Source organism: Siniperca chuatsi, linkage group LG18, assembly GCF_020085105.1.
Source record: "Siniperca chuatsi isolate FFG_IHB_CAS linkage group LG18, ASM2008510v1, whole genome shotgun sequence".
Classification (NCBI taxonomy): Eukaryota; Metazoa; Chordata; class Actinopteri; order Centrarchiformes; family Sinipercidae; genus Siniperca; species Siniperca chuatsi.
This window is the reverse complement of record NC_058059.1, coordinates 8,420,222-8,448,059: the sequence shown is the minus strand read 5'-3', so window position 1 is coordinate 8,448,059 and position 27,838 is coordinate 8,420,222. Positions and strand designations below refer to the sequence as shown.

The 27,838-nt window shown below is 40.9% G+C and overlaps 2 protein-coding genes across 8 annotated transcripts in view; one reads left to right on the top strand and one right to left on the bottom strand.

The window, feature by feature from the left end:
* Nucleotides 1-830: 830 nt before the first annotated feature.
* Nucleotides 831-16,965, top strand: rnf165a (ring finger protein 165a). 4 transcript variants are annotated; one of them, XM_044173176.1, is made up of 10 exons: nucleotides 841-1,147; nucleotides 2,173-3,578; nucleotides 3,703-3,797; nucleotides 8,243-8,543; nucleotides 8,631-8,759; nucleotides 8,904-9,033; nucleotides 10,036-10,140; nucleotides 10,644-10,739; nucleotides 10,861-10,961; nucleotides 12,125-16,965. In XM_044173176.1, the coding sequence occupies exons 3-10, from the start codon at nucleotides 3,776-3,778 to the stop codon at nucleotides 12,240-12,242; spliced, it is 1,002 nt and encodes a 333-aa protein (XP_044029111.1). In that variant the 5' UTR covers nucleotides 841-1,147; nucleotides 2,173-3,578; nucleotides 3,703-3,775; the 3' UTR covers nucleotides 12,243-16,965. The 4 variants fall into 4 exon arrangements, with proteins under 4 accessions (XP_044029108.1, XP_044029110.1, XP_044029111.1 ...); XM_044173175.1 differs by lacking the exons at nucleotides 2,173-3,578; nucleotides 3,703-3,797 and having other exon boundaries at nucleotides 839-1,147; nucleotides 10,647-10,739; XM_044173174.1 differs by lacking the exons at nucleotides 2,173-3,578; nucleotides 3,703-3,797 and having other exon boundaries at nucleotides 843-1,147.
* Nucleotides 16,966-17,371: 406 nt separating this feature from the next.
* The window catches only part of LOC122865908 (lipoxygenase homology domain-containing protein 1-like), a 32,919-nt gene continuing 22,452 nt past the window's right edge, over nucleotides 17,372-27,838 (bottom strand). For all 4 annotated transcript variants that reach the window (XM_044174928.1, XM_044174931.1, XM_044174930.1 and 1 more), the window contains 11 exons: nucleotides 27,676-27,802; nucleotides 27,323-27,531; nucleotides 26,981-27,166; nucleotides 25,512-25,639; nucleotides 25,296-25,413; nucleotides 22,609-22,783; nucleotides 20,774-20,959; nucleotides 19,835-20,005; nucleotides 18,935-19,073; nucleotides 18,489-18,644; nucleotides 17,372-18,375 (listed from right to left, as the gene is read on the bottom strand). In XM_044174928.1, coding sequence (XP_044030863.1) covers nucleotides 17,895-18,375; nucleotides 18,489-18,644; nucleotides 18,935-19,073; nucleotides 19,835-20,005; nucleotides 20,774-20,959; nucleotides 22,609-22,783; nucleotides 25,296-25,413; nucleotides 25,512-25,639; nucleotides 26,981-27,166; nucleotides 27,323-27,531; nucleotides 27,676-27,802 — 2,076 coding nt within the window. In that variant the 3' untranslated portion in view covers nucleotides 17,372-17,894. The remainder of the gene's footprint in view (nucleotides 18,376-18,488; nucleotides 18,645-18,934; nucleotides 19,074-19,834; nucleotides 20,006-20,773; nucleotides 20,960-22,608; nucleotides 22,784-25,295; nucleotides 25,414-25,511; nucleotides 25,640-26,980; nucleotides 27,167-27,322; nucleotides 27,532-27,675; nucleotides 27,803-27,838) is intronic.

Sequence of the window (27,838 nt, the reverse complement as noted above, 5' to 3'; positions counted from 1 at the left end):
AGTGTCAAGCTTAGGGAAGGGAAATTAAACTGGTGAAGATTTTTCTTTACCGTTACATTGAAGTCTGATGACTGAATCGAATTTACTTGTCTCCCTCAAATGTGGTTGCCAATATGGGCTGTGAAAAATAGTCTAATTGGGACAGAGGTCTATGAACTGAAGATAGTTGTTACACATTAACTGTGGTGGAAGAAGTACTCAGGGGAACTCCACTGATTTTACATATCAAAGTATGTTTAGAGGTATTAAGGAGTACTGCTGTGAAAAGAGTTGTATAAAGCTTGTTGTGGCTCCAGAGGCAGCTGCGCAAAATCTGATCATTTCGATCCCTTTGGAACGCAGGTCCTTATTTCTGAGGTATACATGATAAATATGAGATTTGTGGCCTCATGTAAATCCAAGCATATCTTTGCTCGGGTCCAACCTGAACAGGTCTTATCAGCCACAATAACTGAAAACACCTGTGTGGGTATGCAGGGCCTTTAATCTTAAATAATGCATCATATTATATAAATGCATCATATGTTTTATGTGTAAAATCAAGGTAAGTGGTTACTATGGCTGGTCAATAAATGTAGTCCAAATGTAGAGTGCAACATTTCCTTCTGAAATGTAGTAGATTGGAAGTTGCTGAATAATTTTACAGATTACTGGTTAATATTTAACTTCCATTTTAATTCCTTTGAAAAGCAGGCCCCTGTTTCAGTGGCTTACATGCCAAATTCTAAATAAACAGTATATGTGGGATGTGCTGGGATGAAATCTAACCAGGTGGGGTTCGTGTCTATTTGTGGGTCCTCGATAAGAAACCAGCACCACTAAGTACCTTATCTGGGCTGGTGGATTCAGTCATGGAGGGGGTGGGCTGTCCAAAACACAGATGTCCCCGCCCCGGCGCTCATCTTATTGGTGTAGCAGGGTGCCAAAGCCGGAGGGTCCTGTTCGGAGGGGGCCAGTGATTGGTTGCTCGGGTATGCGTGTGCAGGCAGCGCAGCCTGTCCGTTTGAATGTGCTGGGGACTGGAGGGGATCATTTCCATGGACCATCTGTCTCACTGGCTACCCACACAACAAAGAAGGACCCAGGATGGTGTTAGTACATGTTGGATATCTGGTTCTCCCCGTCTTCGGCTCAGTTAGAAATAGAGGTATGACTAGCTCTATATATATATATATATATTTCTGTATCATAACCCTAACATATTTCTCGGCATTCCTTCTTTTAAATGTCCTCAAATGATGTAAACAGAGCTGACACCTGCTAGCAAACACGCAAGGCAGCAAAATCGCGACGTAGAAAACATTAGCTGTCTTGCTAACTGTAGCGTCGCGTGAATGTAGCCGAACCATGACCGTTAAAACGGTGTTACCGTGACTGAAGACATTTAATCTTATAAGAGCCATGCACATGTGTGTTAGGATGTTTAAGGGGCCTGTAACCCTCCACCAAACGACTGCAGCTGTCAAATGGCAGCCCCGGTTTTGTTTTATCCTCAGCTGTGGTCTCAGCGGCTAGCGCGGTCTGGTTTATCTTTCACTGCGCGGTGTTTACGTGCGTTTGCAGCAGTTGTGTGCAGTCACCGCTAGCTAACGTTACTGAATAACAGCAGTAGCTTGATATGGTCTCATTTACTAGCTCAGCTTTAGCTAATAATGGCCACAGATCTGTCTGGATTTGTCATTAATTTGGCCAAGCAAGCAGCTGTATCTGAATCGAAGCTGACGTCTGATAACATGACAAGGGATGTTTGCCCCTTTGTGTGCAACTGGCATGGGGTCTGTCTCATTTTACTCTGATATTTATGAGTTAGTGTCAATTCAAGGTTCTTCTATTAAAGACAGGTAGCGTAATGGTCGTACCTCAGATAAGGGGCTCTGGCTGGCTATTGTAAATAGGCTATAAAATGGTGGCATTTTGCCCCGAACCCTCAAAAATGTTTGTCCGATGAAAAGCGTCAAATGAAACCTGCAAATTGCGCCGCATAAATATGAATAATCACACTCGCTGAATTGGGCATAATAACAATAACATCATCCTCCATTGCAGTAGGCTATGTGATGATTATGTAATAATAATAGTGGTAATAATTTGACGTGCATTGTTAAAACTACATGCAGTAGCACCAATGATTTCATTGTGCTTTTATTTGTGTTCTTTTTTCCTGTTCCATAGTATCGAGGCTGGCTCTACATTCCGCATTTCTCAGACCTTTGTCCCCCTCCATTGTGTAGCTAACGATCATCTGCTGCTGTCTGCCGTAGCCTCTGCCTGTTCTCTGCATCTAGCTGTATTGTGAACCCCTTCTTCCTCATTTCCTCTTTCCATCTGAAGACGACATTGGCATTAAAACCGAGTTCCCACTCATACCGTATCCTTCTGTGTAACAGACTAAAGAATAACACCTTCTGTAGAAAACAGTTTGTCTTTATTTAAACTGTCATGTTGCTCTTCAGTGAATAACCCATTGTAGCATTAGATTTTACTACAGACTGTCATTGTGATTCTCCCATTCAGTGTGGATAGACTACATTCTGCTGTAAATTTCTGTAAAGTGGATACATTTTGATCCTCCCTGATTCGATTACAGCCAGGCTTGATCGATCAAACTCTTTGAATTTCGTCTCCATCCCCTATTTGCAAAGGTGCATTGTACCAGCTTTTGTCATCAATAAAGCACTTGTATGATCACCTTCTCTAAATCATGCCAATAATCTTGTTATCCTAACATTCATCAATTGGCCAATAAATGTAGTACTAAAATCAGTCATTTGTGACGTTATTTTCACCTTTGATGGTCCACTGCACCTGTTATAGTGGCGTCCAAACGGCTGGACATAATCCTATCCATGTGTGAAAGCCTTTGTCCCTGCTAGCTGAATCGATTCACCCAATCACAATAAATTGGCGAGACTCAGGTCTAACTCATCGTGCCATTTTAAAAAAAATCCCCCTTTTTTGATTCACTATCATGCACAGCCCCCTCTCAAGTCTTTCCTCAGACACCTCCAGAATGCTATCCATTTTACAGGGATGTGTATATCCTGCACTGCTGTAGAACTCCTTTTTAGAATGAAAATGTCTTTTATTCTTTGGTTGTGGTTTTCTACCTTATGTTCTTGTATTAGATCCTAATGCATGGTCATTTTATACTTTTGTTTTTCCACATTGAACAGCAGATTCCAATGTAAACTTTGTGTAGAGATGTCCCTGCTATACTGAAATGTGCTGTAAGCATACACATCTACTCATTGGATGCTGCTTCTGTTCTGTTAACCCTACAGAGAGCATGGTCGGGCCTTGCCTTTGGTCTTTATTTGCATGGTATTATTATGGTTATATAGGAGATATTACTCTTATTATTACTATTATCACACAGTGCCACACATACTAATATTTTCCAATAAAGACTGTAGTTTTCTTTCTAACCTTCAGTGTGCTTTTTGCTGATTTCCATGTGTTCCTCCCCTCCTCCCTCCACACTGTGCTGTCACTGAGACGGTCCCCTCACTCTTTGTGCTCTCATTTCTCAGCTGTCTTTGACAGAGTTTCTTCAAGTTGTTGCTCTGCTAACTTTTGGAGTAGGGCCAACCAAATTTCCTATCCTAAAAAAAAAAAGCATGTTTATTCTGAAACAGACCAGCATTGAAATTTAATGTGACACGCTGTCATTCCCTCCTAATCCATACACTGTTTATAAAACAGAACACAGCCTCCCTCACATCCACTCATTGGTGTTCATTGGTGATGAGTTAACATTGGAACAACCTTGGATGATATGGATAGAATCCACTGCCATGGTACATTATATAAAAAAACATATAATAATTACATAATTTTGTATTTTGATGCCAATATATATGGTAACATAGTCAATTTTTTGTAAAAAGTTATAGAGAAACTGTATGGATAAAACAACCACAATGTATGTATTTTGTCTAATCCAGAAAAAAAACCTAACACATCAAGTTACTTCAGAAATCATATAAAAATCCAATATTGTCTTAAAGCACCTGATTTGCAGCATTGCCTAAAATGGCCTAATACACCCAAAGATAATAAACTGTTATACACCACGGTATAAACGGTATGGCAAATGAATCATCTCATGGTATATATCATGATATCGCCAACTCTACCTCGAGGTATTGACTGCTTAGTAGCTAAACACAAAAAAACCTTTGAAGACTCTCCTCATTACATATACATTAAACACTGGGCTACATTCTTCTGTAGGTTGCGCAGTTCTGTCCAATGTGTTATTAATGGAATAGAAACATTTTGTGAAATCCTCTTATTTGTTTTCTGGTGGAGAATTAGATGAGTAGAACGATAACACTCTCATGTCTGTACGCTAAATATGAAGCTACAGCCAGCAGCCGGCTAGCTTAGCTTAACACAAAGACTGGGAGAAACTGCTAACCTGGCTTTGTCCAACAACAATAAAAAAAAGGTAGGGGGGGTTATGTGCCAGACTGTTTCTTGGCGATGAAAACAAATAGTCTGGCACATAACCCCCCCTCCGTAAAACCACAATGTATACTTTTTACACTTCAATTTTTGCATGGATAAAAGACAGATAACGTGTTTATTATTGAGCTTTAGATGTGCTGTAGGCGGATTTTGTTGCCTTTATACATAGCCAGTCTACCTGTTTCCAGTGTTTGTGCTGAGCTAACCAGCTATTGGGTGTAGCCTGACAAATATGAGAGTGGTATCAATCTTCTCATCTAACCCTCTGCCAGAGTCTCCAAATCTGTAGAATAATGAGAAATCTGGTTCACCAAATGACAACTATTTCATCTGTGAAGTGTAATATCTGTGTCTCTATGTAATGATGTAAACTACTGACCTCTTTCATTTAGTCCTTTGTCTTGTTAATTAGCAGAACAGACATTGATACAGCCATACAAATAAACTCTTAAATCACAGAAAGCAGCAGCTCACGGTTTCATAATGTAAAAAAATTAATTCCGTAAGTCATCCAGTTGCACCTTTTTTGTAGCTTGTGACAACAGCATAACTAAACCCAATTTAGCTCACATTACAAGTGCAGATAAGGCTGTTGATTATTTTTTGCAGGAAGTCAGTAATATCATTAAATCAAAGGCTTAGAGTTTACATTATATTTGTTAATAACATAAAGTACAATATTACTATTTTTTATCTAACAAGAATATTAAATTACACAAGTTCTAAATGTTTATATTAGACCTACAAAATAATTTGGTTTATAAATTCAAATTTTTCCTCCTTCCTTTATTTTTTAATGTGCCATCTTGGTTTCAGTGTTGCTCTCACTTTAAACAATGCATTAAAAAGCCTTTTCTTCTGTGAAAATGGGGCATTTGGTCACCACATGCAGCACAGGCTCTGGTGTCAGCAATTTAAAGAGTTTCAAGTCTCGTTCCAGCCACTTGAGTCTAACATCTGTTCACAATATCTGAAATAGTCAGTTATTTATGTGTCTGAGACACAGTCTTGTGTGCTTGGCAACTTTCTCCACCGACTACAGCAACAGACCTTTAAATAACTCAACAGCCGTAACGCAAATGTTATTTCACAGTAGCTGCACTCATACAGACCACATTAATATCAGATGTTTTGTCTTCCACCCAGCATCTCCCTGTACTTTGACTAATGTTTAGCATCAAGGTCAGTGAGTGGTGTGCAAGCATGTGCCATGTAGTCATTTGTATGCAGATTTTCAGTCCAGCTGTACAACACACAGGCTGATTTCACTCATTAGTCCCTCACTCTAATTGTGTGTGCTAATCAGTGATATCAGCTGGTCTGGTGATGGATTTTTAAATGAAAAACTGCACACACACGGCTCACAGTTTCACATGATGGAAGATCACCGCACTAGGCAGAAGATAGGATTATGCTGGAGAGAAGAAGTGATTGTAAAGCTGCAGTGATGGGGGAGGAGGGGTGAGGTAGAGAGAGACAGGTTCAATGTCAGACTGCTGCAGTCGGGGCTGGGCAGGGCTTACGGGCTGTCACTCACACAGGGACACCCTGCCGCAGCCACACCGTGGGGGAGGGGCTGCCTGTGCAGCAGCTCAGGGGTGAGAAGAAGTGGATGGGAGTGTATGCATGTGTGTGCTGTATGTGTGTGTGGATGGGTGGGGGTCTATTCTATACCCATCAGGCATTTTATGTCTGCAAGTCTGAGTAGAGATGTAACAATAACATCATCAGGGCTGTTACTGCTGGCACCACTGCAATATATAAAATATTAATGTCAGCGGTTCATGCTGTGGAAGAGCTCAAGGACAAATAATTTGATATTTACTCTGAGCTTCACATTTAGTCCAGTTTTACCGGGTCACAGGGTTTATACAAAAGTGATTTAAAGCAATTTACCAATTCAAACAGCTAGCCTGACATTTCTGCTCTACTTCTTCAGGCAAATGTTTTCAGTTTGCTAGTGGCTCTCAAGGTTCACTGGCTTCCCATTTCCCATATGCATAGGCTATATGCAAAACAACAACCATGCAAATATGTCATATTAGTAACAAATAAAGGAATAGTTTGACATTTTGGGAAATACTCTTATTTGCTCTCTGGTGGAGCATTAGATGAGATGATTGATACCACTCTTACATCTGTCTGTTAAATATAAGGTTACATCCAGCAGCTGGTTAGCTTATCTTAGCTTAGCACAAAGACTGGAAACAGGGGGCAACAGCTTGCATGGCTCTCTTCAAAGGTAACAAAATCTGCCCACTGGCACATCTAAAATTAACACGTTATATGTTTTTAATACATACAAAAACCAAAGTGTCCAGACTATTTCTTGGCTAGGACCAGTAACTTCCTGGAGTCGCCGCTGGTTGCCTGGCAAGTGCTCAAAGCCAAGAAATAGTCCGCCATATAAAGCCCCATAAAATATTATAATTACATTTTGGTTTTTGTAGAGATTAAACAAACAAAATACAACACGTTATTTAATGAGCTTTAGAGGTGCTGGAAGGCGTATGACATCGTCGTTGGACAGAGTCAAGCTAGCTGTTTCCAGTCTTTGTGCTAAGCTAAGCTAACTGGCTGCTGGCTGTATCCTTATAAGGGACAGGTAAGAGAGTAGTATCGATCTTCTCCTCTAACTCTCAGAAAGAGGAAGCAAATAAGTATTTTCCCAAAATGTCAAACTATTCCTTAAAATAACTGTATAAATGCACATGTATTTAAGGGATTTGGTGGGATTTTTTGTTTACATAAAAAAAAAATGAAGTTGTAAATTAGACTCAGTGAGCCATCTACTGTTGTCAGCAAATGCTAAATATATCACAAACCATTAACTAATAGCCAAATCCTCTCCATCCTCTTCATATTAAACATACACTGTCACACCATATTACTGTTTAACAGCTTCAATCTGCCTGTCTCAGTACATGAGACAGATGAGACAATTCTTCCACTATATAATGATTTGAATGGACTGTACATTTCCCTGGGCTATGCAAAGGCACAATACTCAGGTACCTCATTATACACAGTGCACAGTCTGTCTTCCAGACCCTGCTGTCTGCTTCCTGTTCCAGAAAGCGAGAAAGCTGTAATGGGAAGCTGAAGTAGTAACTGTTTGTCCCCACCTCACCCTCCTTCCAGCCCTCTTCTCTCTGAGCTCGGAGTAATTTGTATTGATTGTTTTGTGCAACTCCATACCGAGGTGATTCAGTGGGACTACCATTTAATCTCATGTCTCCTCCGCCCCTGATAGGAAGGTAGAAATGGAGGCAGATAATCTTTTGTTGTTGCTGTGGAGGGTTTTAATGAGAGATCTACAGTTGAATAGATGTTCCCTCAAACAGCAGACATAATATAGAGCCTTAATCTATTCAATTGACTACCAGTGGACCACAGACAACCCTCTGTGCTATAGATCGTCTTGGAAACCCACCAGGCTGTTAGTGAAGATCCATCCAGGCCATTGGGTATAATCTGTGTCTGGTTTAGATGGTGCACCACAGGGGTCTCAATGTCCGTGTCCTCCATCTGCTATCTGTCTTGTCTCTTCCTGTGTCAGGTCTCTCCTATTGTAATGTTCGCTCTGTATGATTGGTTGTTAAATGTTTTTGTGTGCGTGAGGAAGCCAGAAAGTTCTTGTTTTTGCAATTATGTGTGTCATAATGAACTCTTCACTGGTTTGTCTGGGTCTCTCCGTGTGGTGTGTGTTTGAATGAAAGTGATCTCAGGCTTATCTGGCTCAATTCTGATCACTTGCATTTATTTCCCATAGGAGCACACTTCACCAGGCATCAACACAGCCATGCTACCTCCTGCCGACACTTTCACCTGGGCGCTCCCCAGGCACCCATCTCAGCAGAGTTCCCTCTAGGACACGCCAGCCAGCCGCCTCAGAGCGGCCTGGCCACCCACCTGCCCCCGGCACACCATCCGCCCCTCACTGCCCTGTCTGCACCCCCTCAGTTTCAGGATGTGCCGGGGCCTCCATTCCTACCTCAGGCCTTACACCAGCAATACCTCATCCAGCAGCAGCTTCTCGAAGCGCAGCACCGCAGGATTCTCCCGCACTCCAGGTATAACTATCACCTGCATGCAAATACAGATACACACGAACGGAAAACCAAGTCAAACATTTTTATCTTATCTTTATCTTATTGCAGAAGAACCCAGGAGCGTATTCCCCTGAACCCTCACCGACTGCGTTCTGGCTATGAGTACTCCCCTCCTCTCCATGTTCCCCAGCCAATGACACAGCAGCAGCAACGGTACCTGGCCGAAGGCACCGACTGGTGAGTCACTGTCGGAGATTAACGAGAGTCCTGTAGAGTCGAGAAATGATCCTGTCTTTTCATCTCTGCACCCATCTGTCGGTCTGTCACATTGCCTAGCATGGATGATGATGTTGATTAAGTCGCCTGTCTGTCTGCCTGCAGGGATCTCAGCGTTGATGCTGGCCTCCCTCACCACCAGTACCAGCTTCAGCAGCTTCCGCAGCACTATCAGCATTACCTGGCCTCCCCTCGAATGCACCACTTCCCCAGGAACACATCCTCTGCACAAGTGGTATGTTGGCCACCCTGCTATTTTTTTATCTGAATTTTATTATCATAATTTTTTTTTTATTTGTCCTGTGCTCCATAGACATCTCAACCTATAAGTTAAGGTTTTTCTCCATTGATTTGATGCACTTCTGTCAACTAAGACTGCAAATGTAGTGATCAAAACTTCAACATTCACCGATTTAGCTTTGCACTCCTATAGCAATGTCAGACACATGATGGACAGCTTAAAAAAAGGATCAAAACTGATGCAGTAGAACCAGAGATATCGTCTTTTTTATTCCACGCTTTCTTCTTCATGGTCAAAAACTACCTGGTGCCTACATTACCTACAATGCAACTCGACCACCGACAGTTCAATAGGAGATACTGGTGTAGTAGCGGTTAATTTAACCTTGAGTGGCTAGACTCAAGCAGAGTTGAGGAGCAGGCTACAGAGGTCTGTTGAGCTCACTTCTTTCTAACTTCGCACCCCCAGATTTTATTCATTTTCAAACTTGTAGTCTTCAGCCCCAACTGATGTATGAATGTTACGGGAAAATATGCAGTCGTACTCCCCAAGACCTGTAAACAGACTTTGCAGTGTAAAGTTGGAGTTCCCCTTTAAATAATGATGATTTGTTATTTTCACACAGTTCTTTTTATTTTTCACATAACTACCACATAGACACCATGGTTTGCAAAACATTTGATGAAACACTGAGTTCAGATTTCTCCTGCTCACAATATTCTCAATCTTGTTCCTAATGAAGAGAAATCTGTTTCTGTTGTGTCGGCTCATTCACTGTGTGAGAATATACAGAATATACAAAATGTCTAAATCAGACACATAAAGGGACACACTAGAATGTGCAAATGGAAACACAGTTTTGGTGTTTGTGCCATCTTCAGTATTCTCAAAAATTTGTTTTTTGTTTCTAACAATGCATCAAAACAATGCAGAAAAACTGTGCTTGACTACAGGATTAACATTGCTGTAATATGATGAAGAGTTCTCTTTTGCTAGGTTGTGCATGAAATCAGAAACTACCCGTACCCCCAGCTGCACTTGTTGGCACTGCAAAGTCTGAATCCTTCGAGGCACGCCACCGCTGTGCGAGAAAGTTATGAGGTAAATCTATCTCTAAAACCATTTCATTCACTTTCCACACATCCATCTATCAAAGCCAGGACTCTGTTGTCTCTTTGGAAACACTGTTAAACTTTGTGTCACTCTGCTGCCCCATCTGCATTTTTATTTAGTGTATGAGAAAACTTGAACTTTGTCTATACTACTCTATTCTAGTTGAAAAAACAATCTCACCTCAAGTTCCACTTGATAGCTGTTTTGGTGCTTTCAATCATATTGCATGATCTTCTTTAGCAGGTGGCGTTTGCTCAGTTGTCATGGAATTGTATTGTAATTGAATTTCCAGTTTGTGAGCACTTTAAGGACTTCTCGTTCATGCTAAAAACAGGCTTAAAATTTGAGCTTCAAAGTTCATTCTTGACCTTGGAAACATCAGCAAACAAAACAATTTCACCTTAAGGTCCATTTAGTCGCTGTTTTATTATTAGTATTCTGTTTTATTCTACTCTATACTATTCTCAACTGAATGTCCACTTTTCCGTCAGGAGCTGTTGCAGCTAGAAGACCGGCTGGGGAGTGTCAGCAGAGGAGCTGTTCAGACAACCATAGAGAGATTCACCTTTCCACACAAATACAAGAAGGTATGGCAGATAACAGTAATTACTGGATGTTAATAACACAGAGACATAAACTATTGAATATATTCACATTTGGCTTTTTTGACCCTACCTTTTGTCTGTCTGTAATCTGACCTGCTAACAGAGAAAGCCCCTACATCTGAAGATTGGGGAGGAGGAGGAAACAGATGTGGATGAGAAATGTACCATCTGTTTGTCCATGCTGGAGGACGGAGAGGACGTCAGGTCAGAAATGCTTCGTAGCCCCAGAATCCTACTATTTCATGAAAACATCACTTTTCTTTAAAGGAGATTTTAAAAGCTTAAAACAAATGTTTGACATTTTGGGCTTATTTGCTTGCTGGCAGAGAGTTGAGCTGAGTTGAGATGAGACGATTGATACCAATTTCGTTGCGACGTTACTTGTCGCAGAAATAGTCTGATACATAACACCCCGTAAAATGCAGAATTTCTGCAGAAGTTTTTACACTTCAGTTTTGTAGGGATTAAACTAACGAGATATTACGTGTTAATTAGTGAGCTTCAGAGGTGCTGGTAGGTGGATTTTGTTACCTTTGGACAGAGCCAGGCTAGTTGTTTCCCCCTGTTTCTAGTCTGTGTGCTAAGCTAAGCTAAGCTAACCGGCTGCTGGCTACAGCCTTAATATATAACGGACAGATTTGAGAGTGGAATTGATCTTCTCATCTAACGCTCTGCTATAAAGCGAATAGACATATTTCCCAGAATGTCAAACTGTTCTTTTAAACTACAATTTGACTCAGTAAACCATCTACAGTTAATCAAATTTGTCAGCAAATGTTAAATATATCACAAACTTTTAACTAATAGCCAAATCCTCCGTCTTGTTCAGACAAACAGTGTCAGGCAATACTATAACAAGCGCAGCTTTGTACAGATGACACAACAATTGATAAGACAATTAGTAGGAGAATTTTTTTATTACTGTCTGGCAGAGCCACGCTAGCTGTTTCCAGTCTTTGTGCTAAGCTAAGCTAACCAGCTGCAGGCTCTAGCTTTGTATTTAACTGACAGATATGAGAGTGGTATCGACCTCTTTTAACTCTCCACCAGAAAACAAATAGCGTATTTTCCAAAATTTAAGACATGAGCATGTACACACATGCATTTAAAACGAAGTTGGGGAGTGAAACTCAGGGGATAAGAACTGTGCCTTGGGTTGAGGAAAGAGGGTCGGTTTACAGCATATGGAGTCTCAGTTGTCTGAGCACGTAGGATTGATGACTCAACAGAAGTCGTCTCTGCGTGCCTGAATGAACAAAATTAACTCCCTGCTGGTTTCAGAAGCACATAACTATGCACCGGGAGAGTCATGCTTGCCAATGTGAATCAACATTGACCCCGTGTCTCTCTGTCTCTCTGTCCTCCAGGAGATTGCCCTGTATGCACCTCTTCCACCAGGGCTGCGTGGACCAATGGCTGGCCACCAGCAGGAAGTGTCCAATCTGTCGAGTTGACATCGAAACACAGCTGAACCCTGACAGCTGATGAGATTTAACCAACACCCCCCACCCCCCCACCCCCCGGTCAATCACCCTCTGTGGTTCCTGCTTTCTTCCACCCCGGCTTGCCCCATCACCCCCACACACACACACACACACACCCCACACACCCCCGTTGGGTGCTTTGCCAAATGTCTCCAGACTTCATGTGACATCACCACCCCTTCTGACTCACACTTTACTGAGCCAAGCCAGAATAACTAACTGCACGAGAGGCCGTAAAGGACTCTCTTTATATAGAAGCACATCCCTCTGGAGGCAAAAGACACACACACATACTCATGTACACAGGGTTTACTTGTAGCTTGCTGGTTGTAAGTGGGGTGTTGTTGCTGTTGTAGTGTTGTACTGTAGGTAGCCCCGGGCTGTGTAGCATGTCCTCAAAGCCATGACTTAATATGTCCTGAGAGTGGAAAACACATAACCCCACACTGAGCTTACTACTTTCTCTCTTTTCTCTCTCTCTTTCTATATATATATATATATATATATATATATATTTTCAAACACACTTCAATCAAAATTAATATTCTGCCACACAACAAAACTTAACAGAAACTAAATGCTCTGATGCCATGTTTACCTAAAGATCATTTGTGGTCGTAGTAGAGTAGCAGCAACCAACACGTGATACCTGGTGCACTGTTGCCTTTTTGGGGACAAGCACCAGCTAGCTATCAGAGTGTTTTAATTATATCATGCAGCTTTGACATTTTGCAATACAGTTGTACATTTACCTTGGGTTGGTGTCATGTGAGATGGTGTGATGTGAGTAGGCCTCTTTCATTGCCGTGGAGACCGAGCCCAGTGATCGAGTCGTTGTGTGTTTAAAATAAAATAAAAAAAATAGGTAGAAAGTGTTTTTACCAAAATGCATTTTGTCATGGTGTAGCTTGAACCTGATGCGCAGGTTCACCTGTGTGTGCTCTGCCCTGCTGTGTGTGACTTAAAGAATGTGTGTAACAAGTGTGTGGATGTTCAAAAAGTGCAAATGTGAGTGTGTTTCTAGGGTTTGAGGCAACTCCTAGATGTTAACTCACTGTCGGTTAATAGCATGGCCACTGGAGTGCTTATACAACACAAAGCCAAAAAAAAGGGATGAAAAAAGGAAACTATCGTGCACTGCGGAGCGAGGTGGGAGGAAGACTCAGCTGCCCTTGTACCTGCATCTTCAACTGGCGCAGGGCCAGTGGCAGAACAGTGTGTACTAAAAAAATGCATGTTTCATCGTCGACTTGGGCTGTTAGCTTTGGTAGCGTTTCTTCAATTAAAAAAGGTACAGAGATGGCTTTGCATGACTTAGTTAATCTGAGCTGTGACTATCTTCTCAACACTAACAAATGGGAAAAAATGAGCACGGTGTCAGTGGCTGCTCCCCTGACTTGTAGCGTGTGTTCATCCTGCCCCCTTTGGTGGCAACGATGGGGTCCTCTTTTTGATGTTTACCTTATTGCCTAAAGAACAAGCACATGTGACAATAGATATAGCAACAAAAGGTTTTTCCTTGGTATTGCATTTGCGTTGGTTTATATTTAGGTATAGATTCATGCAGTGTTTCAGCAGAGAGGAGCTTGCGTATTGATCTTGTGTGTTTGTGTGACAGACCTCCCCTCGTGGTTGCTATGCTGGTTGCTATGCTGTATTGCTAGAACATGTAGAACGTGGTGCGACGGAGGCAGCCTCCCTCTCGCAGTGCACACAGACACAAGATGACACAACAGCAGGAAAACATTCAGGCTGTTAAAACAAGTTGACCCCCTCACTCACTACTTGGTCTGACCAGTTTTAACTTCTTTTTTTTTACCCTTTGTGTCGGCTCGTCATTTCAGTTCCACAGGGCCGTGTGTCACTGTGATAGTAAAGGAGAAGACTTGGTCCCGAGTCTCTTTTAGCCTCATTGGGTCAAGGATCAATTAACAAGGATTACTTCTGTCTTGTGCACTGCCAGTGTTGACACTGCCTCCTCCTGTAGTGGAGTCATCTGTGATGAAGTTTTCATAGTTTACACAGGGTGTTGTCAGTTGAGATGCCTTAAGTATTTAACAATCATAATTTATTACTAACTGTAGATATTGTGGGTATGTATTTAATTTTATATAGTTTTTTTGGGGGGCAACTGAATCATAATTTATTTATTTAGAAATAACACAAAAATGCTATGAAAAAAAACTATTACCTCATTTTAGCATTGTTTTAAATGGGAATGCTTTGCATGCATGCAGTTGTACTTTTTGGAACACTAAATTTAAAGAAAAAAAATTAGCCCTGCTGTTTGATCTCCACAAGCTGGCTGTGCGATGTTTACTGTCCAAGGCTGAGCTACTGAGCCCGCTCACTCTCTCTCTCTCTCTCTCTCTCTCGCTCTCTCTCAGTCTGTCTCTCTCTCAGTCTGTCTCTCTCTCATGTGGTGCTGTGGATCTTGGTTACATTCCATTCAATGCAATTTCTCTGATCCCCCATGCTGTGATATAGTGGACAAACTGCAATGAAGTGAATTGGTTTTAGTTTGTGATTTAATTTTTTTTTTTGTTTTGCACTTGTTTAAATATGGGAACCCTCTCACTGGCAAAAAAAAGTTAGTTTAGATAATGTAATATTATCACTAAGAACTCTGGCTTTCATTTTTTTATGCTCTGCTTCTCACAATGCACTATGGGTCTTAATAATGATCATCTGTGAAGCATGTTCCTTCGCTTTAACTATCTTAATTTTCATCTCTGGTGTTTCTCTTCAGTTCTTCTTCCAGAATATTTTGTAGACTTAAGCATAACAAGTGCCTCACTGTAAGCGTTAGGAGATATTTCCATATTACTGAAACCAATACTAACAATCAGTCCATGAAGCCACCATGCCTTATTGGTTGCATAATTAATTAAAAGAATGAGTCATGAAGGAGCTAAGACAACATTTGACAGGTGTCTAACAAAAGCCATTATCCTCAAAATTCAAGTCAAACTGTCCAAAACAGCTGTTGGTTTGTAGTGCTGAAGCATTACATATTGTGGAAATAGTTCTATAAAGAGGCATGTTTCACTGTGGGCTTTACAAATACTACAGAAATTCTTTAGTTCATTTCTCTATTCTACGGAGCCCCAGAAGGATCACAGATCAGAAAGAAAAAATATGTATATTGAGGCCACGAAATGCTATTGCGTGCCCACAAGATACAATTCGTTCGCACGTTTTAATTAACGTGTGGCCACGAGATAAGTGTATATAGAGAGAACCGCCTAAAGGGCTTAACCAGCCGATACGAATAGACAGATCTCTCTCCATAGCCTTCATGATGGGAGGAAAAGGCCGCCGCCAGGATTTAAAGTGTAATATTTAACGTTATCTCATTCTCTTATTCCCTTTAAGAAAGTACACATTTTGACTGTAAAAAATCTACTAACCGCTTGTGTTAACTTTCCTCCCCAGTGCTGAAAAGGGACATATGACATCATTCTGAATATTAGGTAGCCATGTGCTTCTGAGAGCATTACTTATTATTATTCAGAATGACATCAAACCACTTTTCAGTGCTAACCTCCCTCCCTCCGCTCCGAGCGCTCTGCATACTTTATGTGTTCAATGTAGCCGGGCAGTTATTCTGGTGGTTCCTGAACGCACAAGCACATCATGGGAGAGGCGCTCTCCCAGCTGGACAGCTCAGTCCTACACTTTCCAGGTATAGGCCAGCGTTTGTGGGTTTGGTCGCTGAACAGGACCACTTGGAAAGGTGTTAGAAGATAAACAGCTGTTTATAGTTTACAGCTAGAGGGAGGATGACACAGAAAACTGGTTTGATGATGTAATTCTGAAGAGATAACATTAAATATTCCATTTTAAACCCTGGCGGCGGCCTTTTCCTCCCTTCACGAAGGCTATGGAGAGAGATCTGTCTTTGCGCATTGGCTGGTTAAGCACTTTAAGCGGTTCTCTCTATTTACACTTATCTCGTGGCCACAAGTTACTTAAAACGTGCGAACGAATTGTATCTCGTGGCCACACAATAGCATTTCGTGGCCTCAATATACTTTTTTTTAATCTGTGATCCTTCCAGGGCTTGTACTATTCTGTTTTATTTTCTATCTCCTACCTTTTCTTTTACCGTCCATCTCTCCTCTCAGAATCTATCCTCTGTTTCCTTTCACAGTCTCAAAGGAAGGCAAGGATTTTAAAGCACAACCTTTTCTAAAAATGCATGTTTTCTCAGGTTTCAATATAGTCTCAATGGTTTAATAGTATATGGTGAAAATATATACAAAGAATATAACAGAAAAAAAATTATTAATTTTGTTGCTGTTTGAAACTGAAAAACAAAGCTGAGGAGAAAATATCCCAAAAAGTGCCAGTGAAAGGGCTGCCGCCATCCTTGTATGAAAATCTGCTGTTTAGCTGTGACTGCGCAATGTTTTTCAATATAGGATATTTTATCTGAAAATAGAACTATTTATCATTAATATTAAAGCAATAGTGCATTAATGGTGATGAGTGTGTTGATGAAGAAATGGATGAGCATATTATGGATAAATGTTAGATTCACATGTGGTGGAATTTTGTACTTTATTTATTATTACTACTAATAATGATGATAATGATTTCAAAAGTTGCATTGCTAAACCTAAACCCTGTTCTGTTTTTTAATTTTAATTTTATTTCATTGCTTGTATATTATCCTTTTGTATGTGCTCTTTTTGTAATAAATTGGATAAAATGGACAAGTACTTTTGTGTTTTTGTGTCTTATATTGTGGTGTAATATGGTCTCAGCTTTTCCCCCAGATATTTGGTAAATTAGAATCTTCACTAATTTAAAGCAGCAATAATAGGCTTTTTCAGCCACATGAGGGCAGCAAAACATGCTGTAAACAACATTTACGTATTATCTCTTATCATATACTTTATTGAGGCTAACACAATAGCTAACAGTCACCTTTTTTACACCCAACAGACACAGAGCAACAAACGCATTCTTTTGGACTTGTTTTTCTGGTCAACTGTTGAATATAAGTCCAATATTCACTCTCCCTTTAGCTGTGTTTTGGTCTGTTTTGAGTGAAATATCTGGCTCTTTAGCTGCCAAATGCTCCACTTTTTTCACCAGCTAGTCGCTAAGTGTCTGTGTGGTGTTGGGCAGGTAGTGTACAGTGGATTTATCAGAGCTTTTTTTGCTGAAAACAGCTGTCTGTTGCTAGAAAAGGACTGATGCGAGAGGTGAAAGTAAACCAAAACATTAAAGTTTAATGATTTAAAAGATGCTAAAATGCCCTGTAGAGCTGCAATGAACTGCAGAGCCAGCTCATAATTCTCAAACAGGTTGAAAGCCTGAGAGTATTACAAAAGAGTTTAATCTTTTATAAAACCTTCATTATAACAAAGCAACTGAACAAACCATCCCTGACATATGACATTTAAAAAGAATGGCACATTCAGTTTCCTGAACTAAGAAGATGTCACAGTATTTCATTGCAGGTTATATTACCAGGTAGTATTAAATATCAAACCATAATATAATTTTTAAAAAACTATGAACGTAAAAATCTGTCTCAGTTCCTGAGATACAAAACGTGCTAGAGTAGAATCTCTTTGGTCACTACTTTTAAACATGAGAGGAGATCTCTCTGCAATGGGATTTTTTATAAATAATACTTTTTCTAATATTTCGGGTAGAGGACCCTGGCGATCTTCCTGTCAGCCCTCTTAGTGTCCAGCCACTTGCCACAGAGGAAGATTGTGGTGACACCGTTGGCCGTGTTAGTGACTTCCACGCGATCCAGCAGCCAGCCGGGGTTCAGACCACAGTTGTCGTGCTCTACCCGAACTTTCTGCAGCTCTCCCATGTCCAGCATTTCCAGCAGGAAACGGTCTGTCTGCTCACGTTCGAAAAGGTTGCGAAACTTCTGCCGCAGTTGCCGACGGCCTGAATCTCCATTGGAGCCGTAGATAGTGATGAAAACATTGGCATCTGTACCTGCTCCCTTCTCATCACCAGTGATGATGATTATCTCGTACTTGACGGGCACCAGGCTTCGAGCTTTACTGGCAAAGCTCTCAATGGCCTTTGAGCACTCAAAGGTGAAGAAATCATCCCTCTTTGGAGAGAGAGGGATGAGGGCATTACAAATGAAGATGTACCTGGAGGTGATAATACAGAGAAGAAATACTATCATTTGTTACCAACACAAAAAAATTGAATGACTTCTGCAGGGACATAGATGTGGGTCACTGAGCAGTAACCCATGTCTTACTTGTTTCCCAGTTCCCTTTCAGTGACGACAACCTCCTCCACACGCCAGTAAACCTCGCCCTTTACTTTCTTTCCATCCTTGGGTGTGTGGCCCAGGCAGATACCAGCAATATCACCCAGGTTCTTTGACGAAAATTCAAACCTGTCAACATTTCCCCTAAAAAGAGAGGAAAATAATCATGTTAGAGCGAGTAGCTATTCTCTTTAATTGGCCCACATACTTTAAATTTATGTCACTGCCAATTTGTTCTGTGTCAGAATTAATTTTCTACAGGATGGTGTAATGTCATGATAGTGGATTGCAGCATTGGTCTGAGCTCAAGTACTTGGTGGGATTATCATAATAAGTGTAAAGGGAGAATTAGAGGGAGAGAAAGCACATTTCTGTAAGCTTTTTCATACAAATAAGCTGCAGCTCACTGAGTTAATCTTGCACCAAGTACCTACCGCAAGAACCTCTTCTTCTTTGAGGAGTTTTCCATTACGAATTCTTTTGATCGGGCCTTCTTCCCCTCAAGTACAATCCAGGCATTTTCTTTGGTTTCAGCTTCAGCCGTGTCTCCAGTTGTGACACAAATTTCATACTCTTTCAGAGGGAAAATATTACATTACAGTTAAAGTAAATTGTCTCAGTTGTCCATTGCATCATTTCCACACAGAATATACAGCATACATAAAGATGCCTTAGTACAAAAATATATAGGATAATTTAAAGTTATAATCATAAAATCAAACCCCATTTTTGATACTATTTATGGTCTGCAATGGCCATTTTTATATTTACATTCAGTAATTATCTTTCTATATAGTAGTTGTCATTGTTAGTGGTGGAGTCCACCATTCCCGCACTGGAAACGATAAATGGTAATGTTGTCTCATTGATGTGAACCTCTTTGTTTACTCTTCACTCTCTTTACACTGTTACTGTAAGTTACTACTAATGCAAACAGACCATCCTACTGTTGCTCCTTCACATTAAAAGCATTGCAAAACACAGGGTGGCTTTTACTGGGGTGGCAAGGTAACAGACTTTACTGTGCCCTGCTGTTGTGTGGAAAACTACTCTCATGAAATGAGATCATGGCATGATGGAAAAAGGCCGATTATTGACAGACTTCTTAATTAAAATACAGTGAGTTTATTTGGCTGCACTGTAAACAGATACACCAGTTGCTCTTCTGTTGTATTTCTGACAGAGTAGCTACTCAAGGAGTGTTTGCTGCCTCTAGAATTCGGGGATCTGTAGTATTAAACCGCACGTGCTGTTACCACAGTAACCACAGGTGTCACCAAATCAAACAGGACTGAAATCTTAACGATTACAACTTTTAATTGTGCTGGCCTTACTTGTCTTCTCGTTGAGGTCTAAATAGTCGTTGTTAGCACAGGGCAGTTCTCTCATTATCTGTCCATCATCATCATTCTTGGCAAGCCAGCGGTCACAGGGGAAACGAAATGTTTTGCCCATGATCTCATCCTTCACATCGATATACTCCAAGTGCCATCCTGGAGCAAGGCCTGGGTGTAATGGGATCAGGAAACAAAAAAGACAGTAAGTAAATACAGTATGTTGTCAAGAATGATGAGCCCAGAGTGATGCAGGAATCTTTCAGGCCAATGAGTAAAAATCTGCGTCACCCCTTCAGGTTTCCTCAAAGCCAGACAGTGATGTAGCAGTTGTTAGTGTTGAACAGCAGCTCCATTAAGCCGTCAACTGTCCAGGTTTCATCAAAATCAGACAAAGTGGTGACTCAGACATCACCTGTGATGTCAGACTAACATATCGGTGGCCAGATTTATCTTAGGTTATGTGACTGTAACTTAAAGGTCCAGTGTGTAACATTTAGGAGGAGCGATTGGTAGAAATGGAATATAAAGTATATTTTCATTAGTGTATAATCACCTGAAAATAAGAATCATTGTGTTTTCATTACCTCAGAATGAGCCTTTTTTATCTACAGAGGGAGCGGGTACCCTTCCAGGGAGTTCGCCATGTTGCACCACCATGTTTCTACAGTAGCCTAGAACGGACAAACCAAACACTGGCTAGTTGGCTAGTTTCTCCTACATGCTTGGAAGGGGAGGATGATCCAAGTGGTATTCAAATGGTTGCATACTGCAATTTCAATGCTAGATGCCACTAAATCCTACACACTGGACCTTTAAGTTGTAACATGTAATGTGTGAAGTAAACTTCATTTGTATAGCCCTTTTCATAATGACTGTTATGAAGCCCAGATTTAATTAGCACACCATGCAGAGTGACTGTTCATCTGAGTGGCTGACCTGTGTTGTCGTGCCAGACTCGTACTTTGGAGAGCTCTCCCATGCTGAGAATATCCGAGAAGCGAAATGTGTCCACCTGCTTGCGCTCAAACTTGTTGGACTTGTTGCATTCTTTCAATGCCAGCGTCCCAGAGTCTCCGTTCTCTCCGAAAATGATGACCCACACATTGGCATCAGTGCCTGCCCCTGAGGAGACAGGAGAGACTCACTCATTTAGAAAAATTTATCTGGATTTCTGCTTCCCTAGATGTCTTGTTTCAATTTTTTAAACACAAAAACATATTGGATTAAACAAAGAACAATGTGACAAACTGTGAGCTTGGCAATATACTGGATTAACTGTGCTTAGATTTAGGTCTGTAGACTTACATGGTATAGTTTCATATAAACTATATAATTTTAATTAATTTCTAAGCATGTTTTGTATATTATTCTGACTAAACAGCTTGAAGCTCATAAAAATGCTCATAAAAAAATACAAAAAATGCACTTCTAAAACTGCTCTCATCTGTGAGCAGTTTTAGAGTGTGGTGATTATAAATTTATAAGTGCTTGCACTTTGTTGTAGATCTTTTAAACTGCATTGCATCTCAACTATTGCAGGGATTTGTTGAATTATTTTTGGAAATAATTACTGAGATTGCAAAGCCCTGAGGAAACTTATCACCTAACAACCAACCACACTATGCAAAGAATAAAATGTACAGCAGAGAAAGATACATTCTCTGACTCAGACAGCACATCTATAACTTCTCTGTGCTTTATTTCATTACAGTGGGTTAGACACTAAGTGAATGTGTATTAGGCAATGCTGAGCACAAACCTCACTCAGTCTGCAGAATGTTTTCAGTGTCCTAGTTTTACACATGTTCTCAAAGCTAGAAATCAGATATTTGAATTAACAGCCCTATAGTTTTAATGAGCAATAAAAGTATCGGCAACATTACAAATTTAGATATTTAGTTACTTTAAGAATTACATTTATGTTGCTGTTACCTTTAAATGATTTTCTTTTAATATACCTCCCTATATGCACACAAACATATTTGACATTCAGTCAATACATGCAGATCACACAATGATCCCAAAGGAGACCATTACCTTATGCACAGAATCGCCTATGTAATGTTGTCTGTATATGTGTGTGTGTCTATCAGCCAGGCTCATTATTCCTCCCTGAACCTCAGTGGTGGTGCAGGGCTACATCTTAGCTTCCAGTAATTGCCAAGGGCAGAGAGCAGTCCTTTGAAGTCGGCTCAGACTTCTCGCCACACTATTGTATTGATCAGCAGCACTACTGAGCTACAGAAAATACTGCATGAAGAAAGGAGGGAGCGAAGCCATGCGGAGGGTTTCTGAAGAGGATTTCTTTCATTACAATGTTGGAGTCAAACATAAATTATTACACCTTCTCTCCTCCTGGAAAAGACAAACCTCTGCACGAGGACAGGTGAAATGAGGATGATGCTATGTAACATATCCATCTAACTCAGCCTTGAGCTTTGGATAGTGATTAAAAGAATGAGATTACAGACATTAATAGCCTCATTACAGGGAGAGGAGTTCATTGATCTGAGCCACCATCCACTTTGAACTTTAGCCATTTGATCACCTGTAGGTTACCCTCAGGTGCCTTATTTTGAAAGGATTCAGAAAACAATCAACAGAGAGGCGATGGCATGGTGGACCCAGGAAACACTTGACAGATGAAATCTCTCATCTGATGTCAGAATCCGACTTCAAGATCCCCAAGGAAGAGCTGGAGGATGTTACTGGATTTCTGTAAATATTTTTATGAGCCAGCTTACAGCAGGCAATATGTGTTGAAGACTTACCTGCATTATCACTGGTCTTGACCTGGATGGTATAGGTGGTGTGCTCCACCATCACCTGCTCGTCCACCACAGCAGCCATCTCGCAGATGGTTTTCCTGGGTCCACGTATCTTGGACAGCCACTCCTCATAGCTGAACACAGACACCTCCTCTGTGGTCAGGTTACGCATGATCACCTGGATGCACAGTCAGCTCTTCAAAAATAATATCAAATTTCTCTAAATGTCATTCAGAATCCTGACATTGATTTTTATGATCCACTGTCACACTCAAAGCACAAACATTTACTTGAGAACTAAAGTGTAATAAAAAGTATGACTCCAAAAGTGTATGGATGCACACTTTATCTAACTTAGATTTAACAATTATAGTTAGAAAGATTAAGTGATGTCAGCTTTTATGGAACAAATATGGATCCATTCCTAGCAAGAATATCAAAACAGTAAAAGTCAAATTTAACCATTAATTCTGGTATAATGTGGAACTAAGACTAAGAGTCTACAGCCACACTAGTGGCTCTGTGAGGCTGTACTTAGGCACAGTGCTAATGGTAATGTCAGCATGCTAACATGCTCACATTCACAGGGCTAACATTCTGATTTTCAGCAGGAATAATGTTTACCACGTTCACCATTTGAATTTAGCGTGCTGGCATGCAGACATTTGCTAATAAGCACAGGGGGGTGAAATATTTTTAGTTTTGCAGGTGTTCAGTCACAAACCAAAGTACTGGACTAGTTAAACTTTTGACCTGTGATGGTGCTAGAGGAAACGTTTAGGGATCAACAAAGTTATAATAATTCATCCTAAGGGGACATGACTGTCTGAACCAAATTTCATGGCAATCCAATAGTTGTTGAGACATTTCACTTAAAACCTCATGGTGACAGTAGAGGAAGTGGATCACCAAAGTCAGTAGGATTCATCCTCTGGACACCATGAATGTACAAAATGTCATGTCATTCCATCAAATAGTTGTTGAGATATTTCAGTCTGAACCAAAGTGCTGAGAGCCATTCCACTAGCATGGCTAAAGACAAGATGATTATATGAATAAGGGTCGTGTCATTCATTGTCATAGTGTGGATACTAATGTGTTACCGGCATGTACACAAACCCTGCCTCTTCCAAGATATCTGAACACTAGTCCTGGGAAACATTTCATTACTAGGAAAAGACTCGGCTCAGGCAGCCACACTCGTATTAGCTCTCCACTCTGCATATTTATTTGGGCAGATTACTATGCTGGCAGTTCGCCCGGTGCACTGTTGTGTCCATTTCAATACACAGACCCAGCAATCCATAAAGGCAGCACATCTGCTTGTGATGCTGAACACACAAGGCTCTGTGCAGGGTCAAGTCAAGGAGATGTTCGCAGCCGCTGAGTCCCAGGCACGGACGGACAGGGCTTAGTATTGTTCCTGACTGCTCTGCTGCTCTGCAGGCATGGTGCCTTTATCAGAGAAGACATTTGCATAGGAAATGCGTTCTATTTCATCAAAGCGTTTGGCCTGAATCTGGAGGTGAGCAGTGATGTTGTCCTCACAGGGTCAGCCGAAGAGATAAAGTACTGAATCATTTTGGGAAACTATGTATATTAATGCTGGCAATTATATTGCTGGATTATGCATTAGAAACGTGTGATATTTGCACTAATCTACAACATTTCCCACTAAAAGGAAAGTTAAAATGAAAAGTTTTCTCTCTCTACTGAATACAGAAAGACACAGTGTTTCTGTGCGTGTGTGTGTACTGTATGTGTGTCCGTGATGCTAGCAACAACAGCATGGTGAATAAAATGGGTCAATATGCTCACTCCAGGAACTCTGGGCCCTGCTGTGTATGTGTGTGTGTGTGTGTGTCTGTGTCTGTGTCTTTGTGGGTGGATGAATCATTGACAATTCTCTTGCAGGCAGGGATAGATGTGTGTGTGTGTGTGTGTATTTGTCTGTGTGATATAATAGATTGAATGATCCTGTGACCTACAGCATACAGTGCCAGGGTAAAAACACAAACCTGTGACTGCTTTCTACTATTGATTTTGGAAGAAACTAACAGTGACTGTTCTGCTTTTTATGCTCCTGGTTTCATGTTTTATGGATGAGATCTCTGCAGTTTCTTCTTGATAACCAATTGGCTCTTGACAAGAAGAGAAGAAGGAAACCTGTGCATACTGCGTGATCAGCTCATTCTGGAGACTTAAACCTGCTTAAAGCTTTCCTTTTGTTGCAATCTTTGACAATTTTCTTGCATGTAAGCATCTCCTGAACAGACATATCTATCTGTCTTTGTTCTAGGTTAGTTAAAATAGCACTCCACCAAGTTAGCATTTCACTCAGTATTAAAAAACAGTATCAAAATCGATGCAGCAGAACCAGAGATATCGTCTTTCTTATTCCACGCATTGTTCTTCCTTGTCAATACCTGGCACCTACATTAGTCACAATACAACTCAACCACTGACAGTGTGTTATACTACCAGCGGCTAATGTAGCCATGAGTCGCTAGCCTGAAGCAGAGATGAGGAGCGGGGCTACAGACGTCTGGTAACCTCACTTGTTTCTAACTCCACACCCCCAGATTTTTATTTACCACAACTTTTTTTACATGTGCAGTAGTACTCCCCAAGACCTGTAAACAGACTGTGATGTGTAAAATCAGTGGAGTTCCCCTTTAAGTTGAGCTGACCTTATCCAGAAACCAGTCAGGTCGACTGCCGGAGCCATCAATACGAAGCCTCATTTTCCTCAGTGGGGCAATATCATCGATCTCCATGTTGAAAGTGTCCTCCTGACCCCTCTCAAACCTGTTATCCACCACGCAAACAACACAGAATTTATAATCTGCCGCATAATTAAACAGTCTCTTTATTTTATATTGTTTCTGATGTCCATGTTTGGCTACCTGTCCTCATTCTTCTGCAGCAGCATCTCCTCTGTGCTGCCGTTGACTCCAAACACAGACATGAAGATCAGGGTGTCTGTTCCTGCGTTCTGCACGTCTCCTGTTACTACGGTTACCTCGTAAATGATCTGACATGACAATATTAGACATTGTACTCATTATATAAAATATCACTAGACAAGGATGTGAATTTATCTTAATGAACAATATGCATACAGTTTAATTTTTAGCAATTATAAGGTTGACCGTTATTCTGTAAACATCCATAAAATAATAGTGAATGGTATATGGAAAAAGTATTTTTACAGTGATACAGTTAAAACAGGGGCAGAACATGGGGAGGTACCATTCAAAACTTGCCAATGTTGTAAATCAATGAGATTGTAATGAAGTAACTGTCTTATTGTTTCTAATTTTTTTATGTCTATTGCTAACAGAAATAGCTATGGAGACAGGGGACAACCCTGTCTGACACCCCTTGATAATAAGATATCTTGAGGTAGATACTCGTCGTCTATAATCTTACTTGACATATTATTGTACGTAACTTTCACCCAATTTACTGAAGGGCCAAAGTTCAAAGGCTCCGCACATTTATAAACATAGTCCCATCTAGCTGTAGGAAATTTTCATTTTCATAAAAAATAACACATTTTCTAGCAATCTCTAAAACCGTCACAAATAAATGTTATTAAATAAATAACAATAATGTTGTGAATTATACTATTAATTCTAGTGGCAATACGTTTCGGTAAGATTCTAGTGATTCATGTTTCATTTGCTCTGGCAGATACGTCTGGCCCCCCTTCCATTCAGACAGATTTCCACCCATCCTGGATCTGGTCGGGCCAATCACAACCATTTATCTAATACAAGGCGGGTTTGATACGATGACTGACAGAGGATCGTCACCGGTCCAGATTTGAAAAGTCACACGTCACACATTTCGCTGCTCTGATTGGTTGTAGGTCTGGGCCTGCGTCCAGTCTGCAGGTCCATCCAGTGCAACGCACCAGGCTCACGAAAGTCAGCTCAAGCTGTCAAATTAGGCGGTGCTGATCAACTATGAATCAAATCAAGATTCTGTTACTGCACTGCAGTAATTGTAATGTGAGAAAGTTTGTGACCAGGCCGCCATTTTTTTCCTGCTTGTAAACGGACCAAGCACCGCCCCAACTTGCATGTGTCACTCAGAGCTAGGTCATTCGTTTCATTGCTCTGATGTTGTAGGTCTATCCAATTGCGTCCAGAGGCATTTTGGTTGATAATTCCCCTTGGAAATCAAAAATTAACTGAGAGGTCCCGCATTTGCAAATTAGTCTTTATTTACGTACATTTTACTTAATGGAAATTGTTCCATTGGTTTTATTAGTGACAGTATTATTAACTCATTATCACTAGTCTATTGCGGTAATGTGTTGTGATTTACGTATGTTCTCTGCCATATGACTGTGCTCACATTTACATACCTTCTGTGAGATGGAAATGGCCTCTGCATCCAGCACGTTGAATACTCTAGCAGTCAAACCATCTCCTCGATCTTTGGCCAGCCAGCACTTGCAAGCAAAGATATATTTGACCCCTTTGGTTGGCACAGCAACAGACAGCTCATCAACCAGCCAGCAGCTCTCAGGAGTGGCCCCATCATGGCCGAGCTGCAGGGAGGGAGAGAAACAATCACTTCAAGCAACGTGGGTGTATTTTTCTGCATGTTCATGTGTGTGTGTGTGTGTGTGTGTGTGTGTGTGTGTGTGTGTGGATGAGAGTGCACGATCCTCAATGAAACTCAAAAAGCTTCCCCCCTTCCTCACCTCAACCTTTTTGATCTCCCCCAAGTCTGAACCGTGGGACTCAAAGCTCTCCAGAGAGCCGGCCTCAAAGACCTTCCTTCCGTCCGGTAGGTCCAGCCACAACCTCTCTGTCTGGGTGTGATTGGCCCCGATAATGATCACATAAGCCCTGCTGGTGGTGCTTGCATCCCGCTCCAGTCCAGTACAGATGGTGATGTGGTATGGTATGACTGCACAAGAAGGGCACAACGCTCATTCATTCATGAGAGCAAGAGAATATGGAAAGATGTCTGTATTGGAATATTAATGAGAAATATTCACAGAGTAGAGGATCAATCAGGCATGCAGTACTGAAAATTCTTGCTTTTTCTTACTCGGGAGATCAATTTCTTCCTCCTCCTTCTTCTTTTTCTTTTTGTTCATGTTACTGTCAACACTCTTCACTGTCAGGACAGAGTTCTTCTTTTTACTGTTTAGGCTCTCTCTAACTCCTTCATAACCCTGAAAGAACACACCACACACAGTGATGCAGAAAAA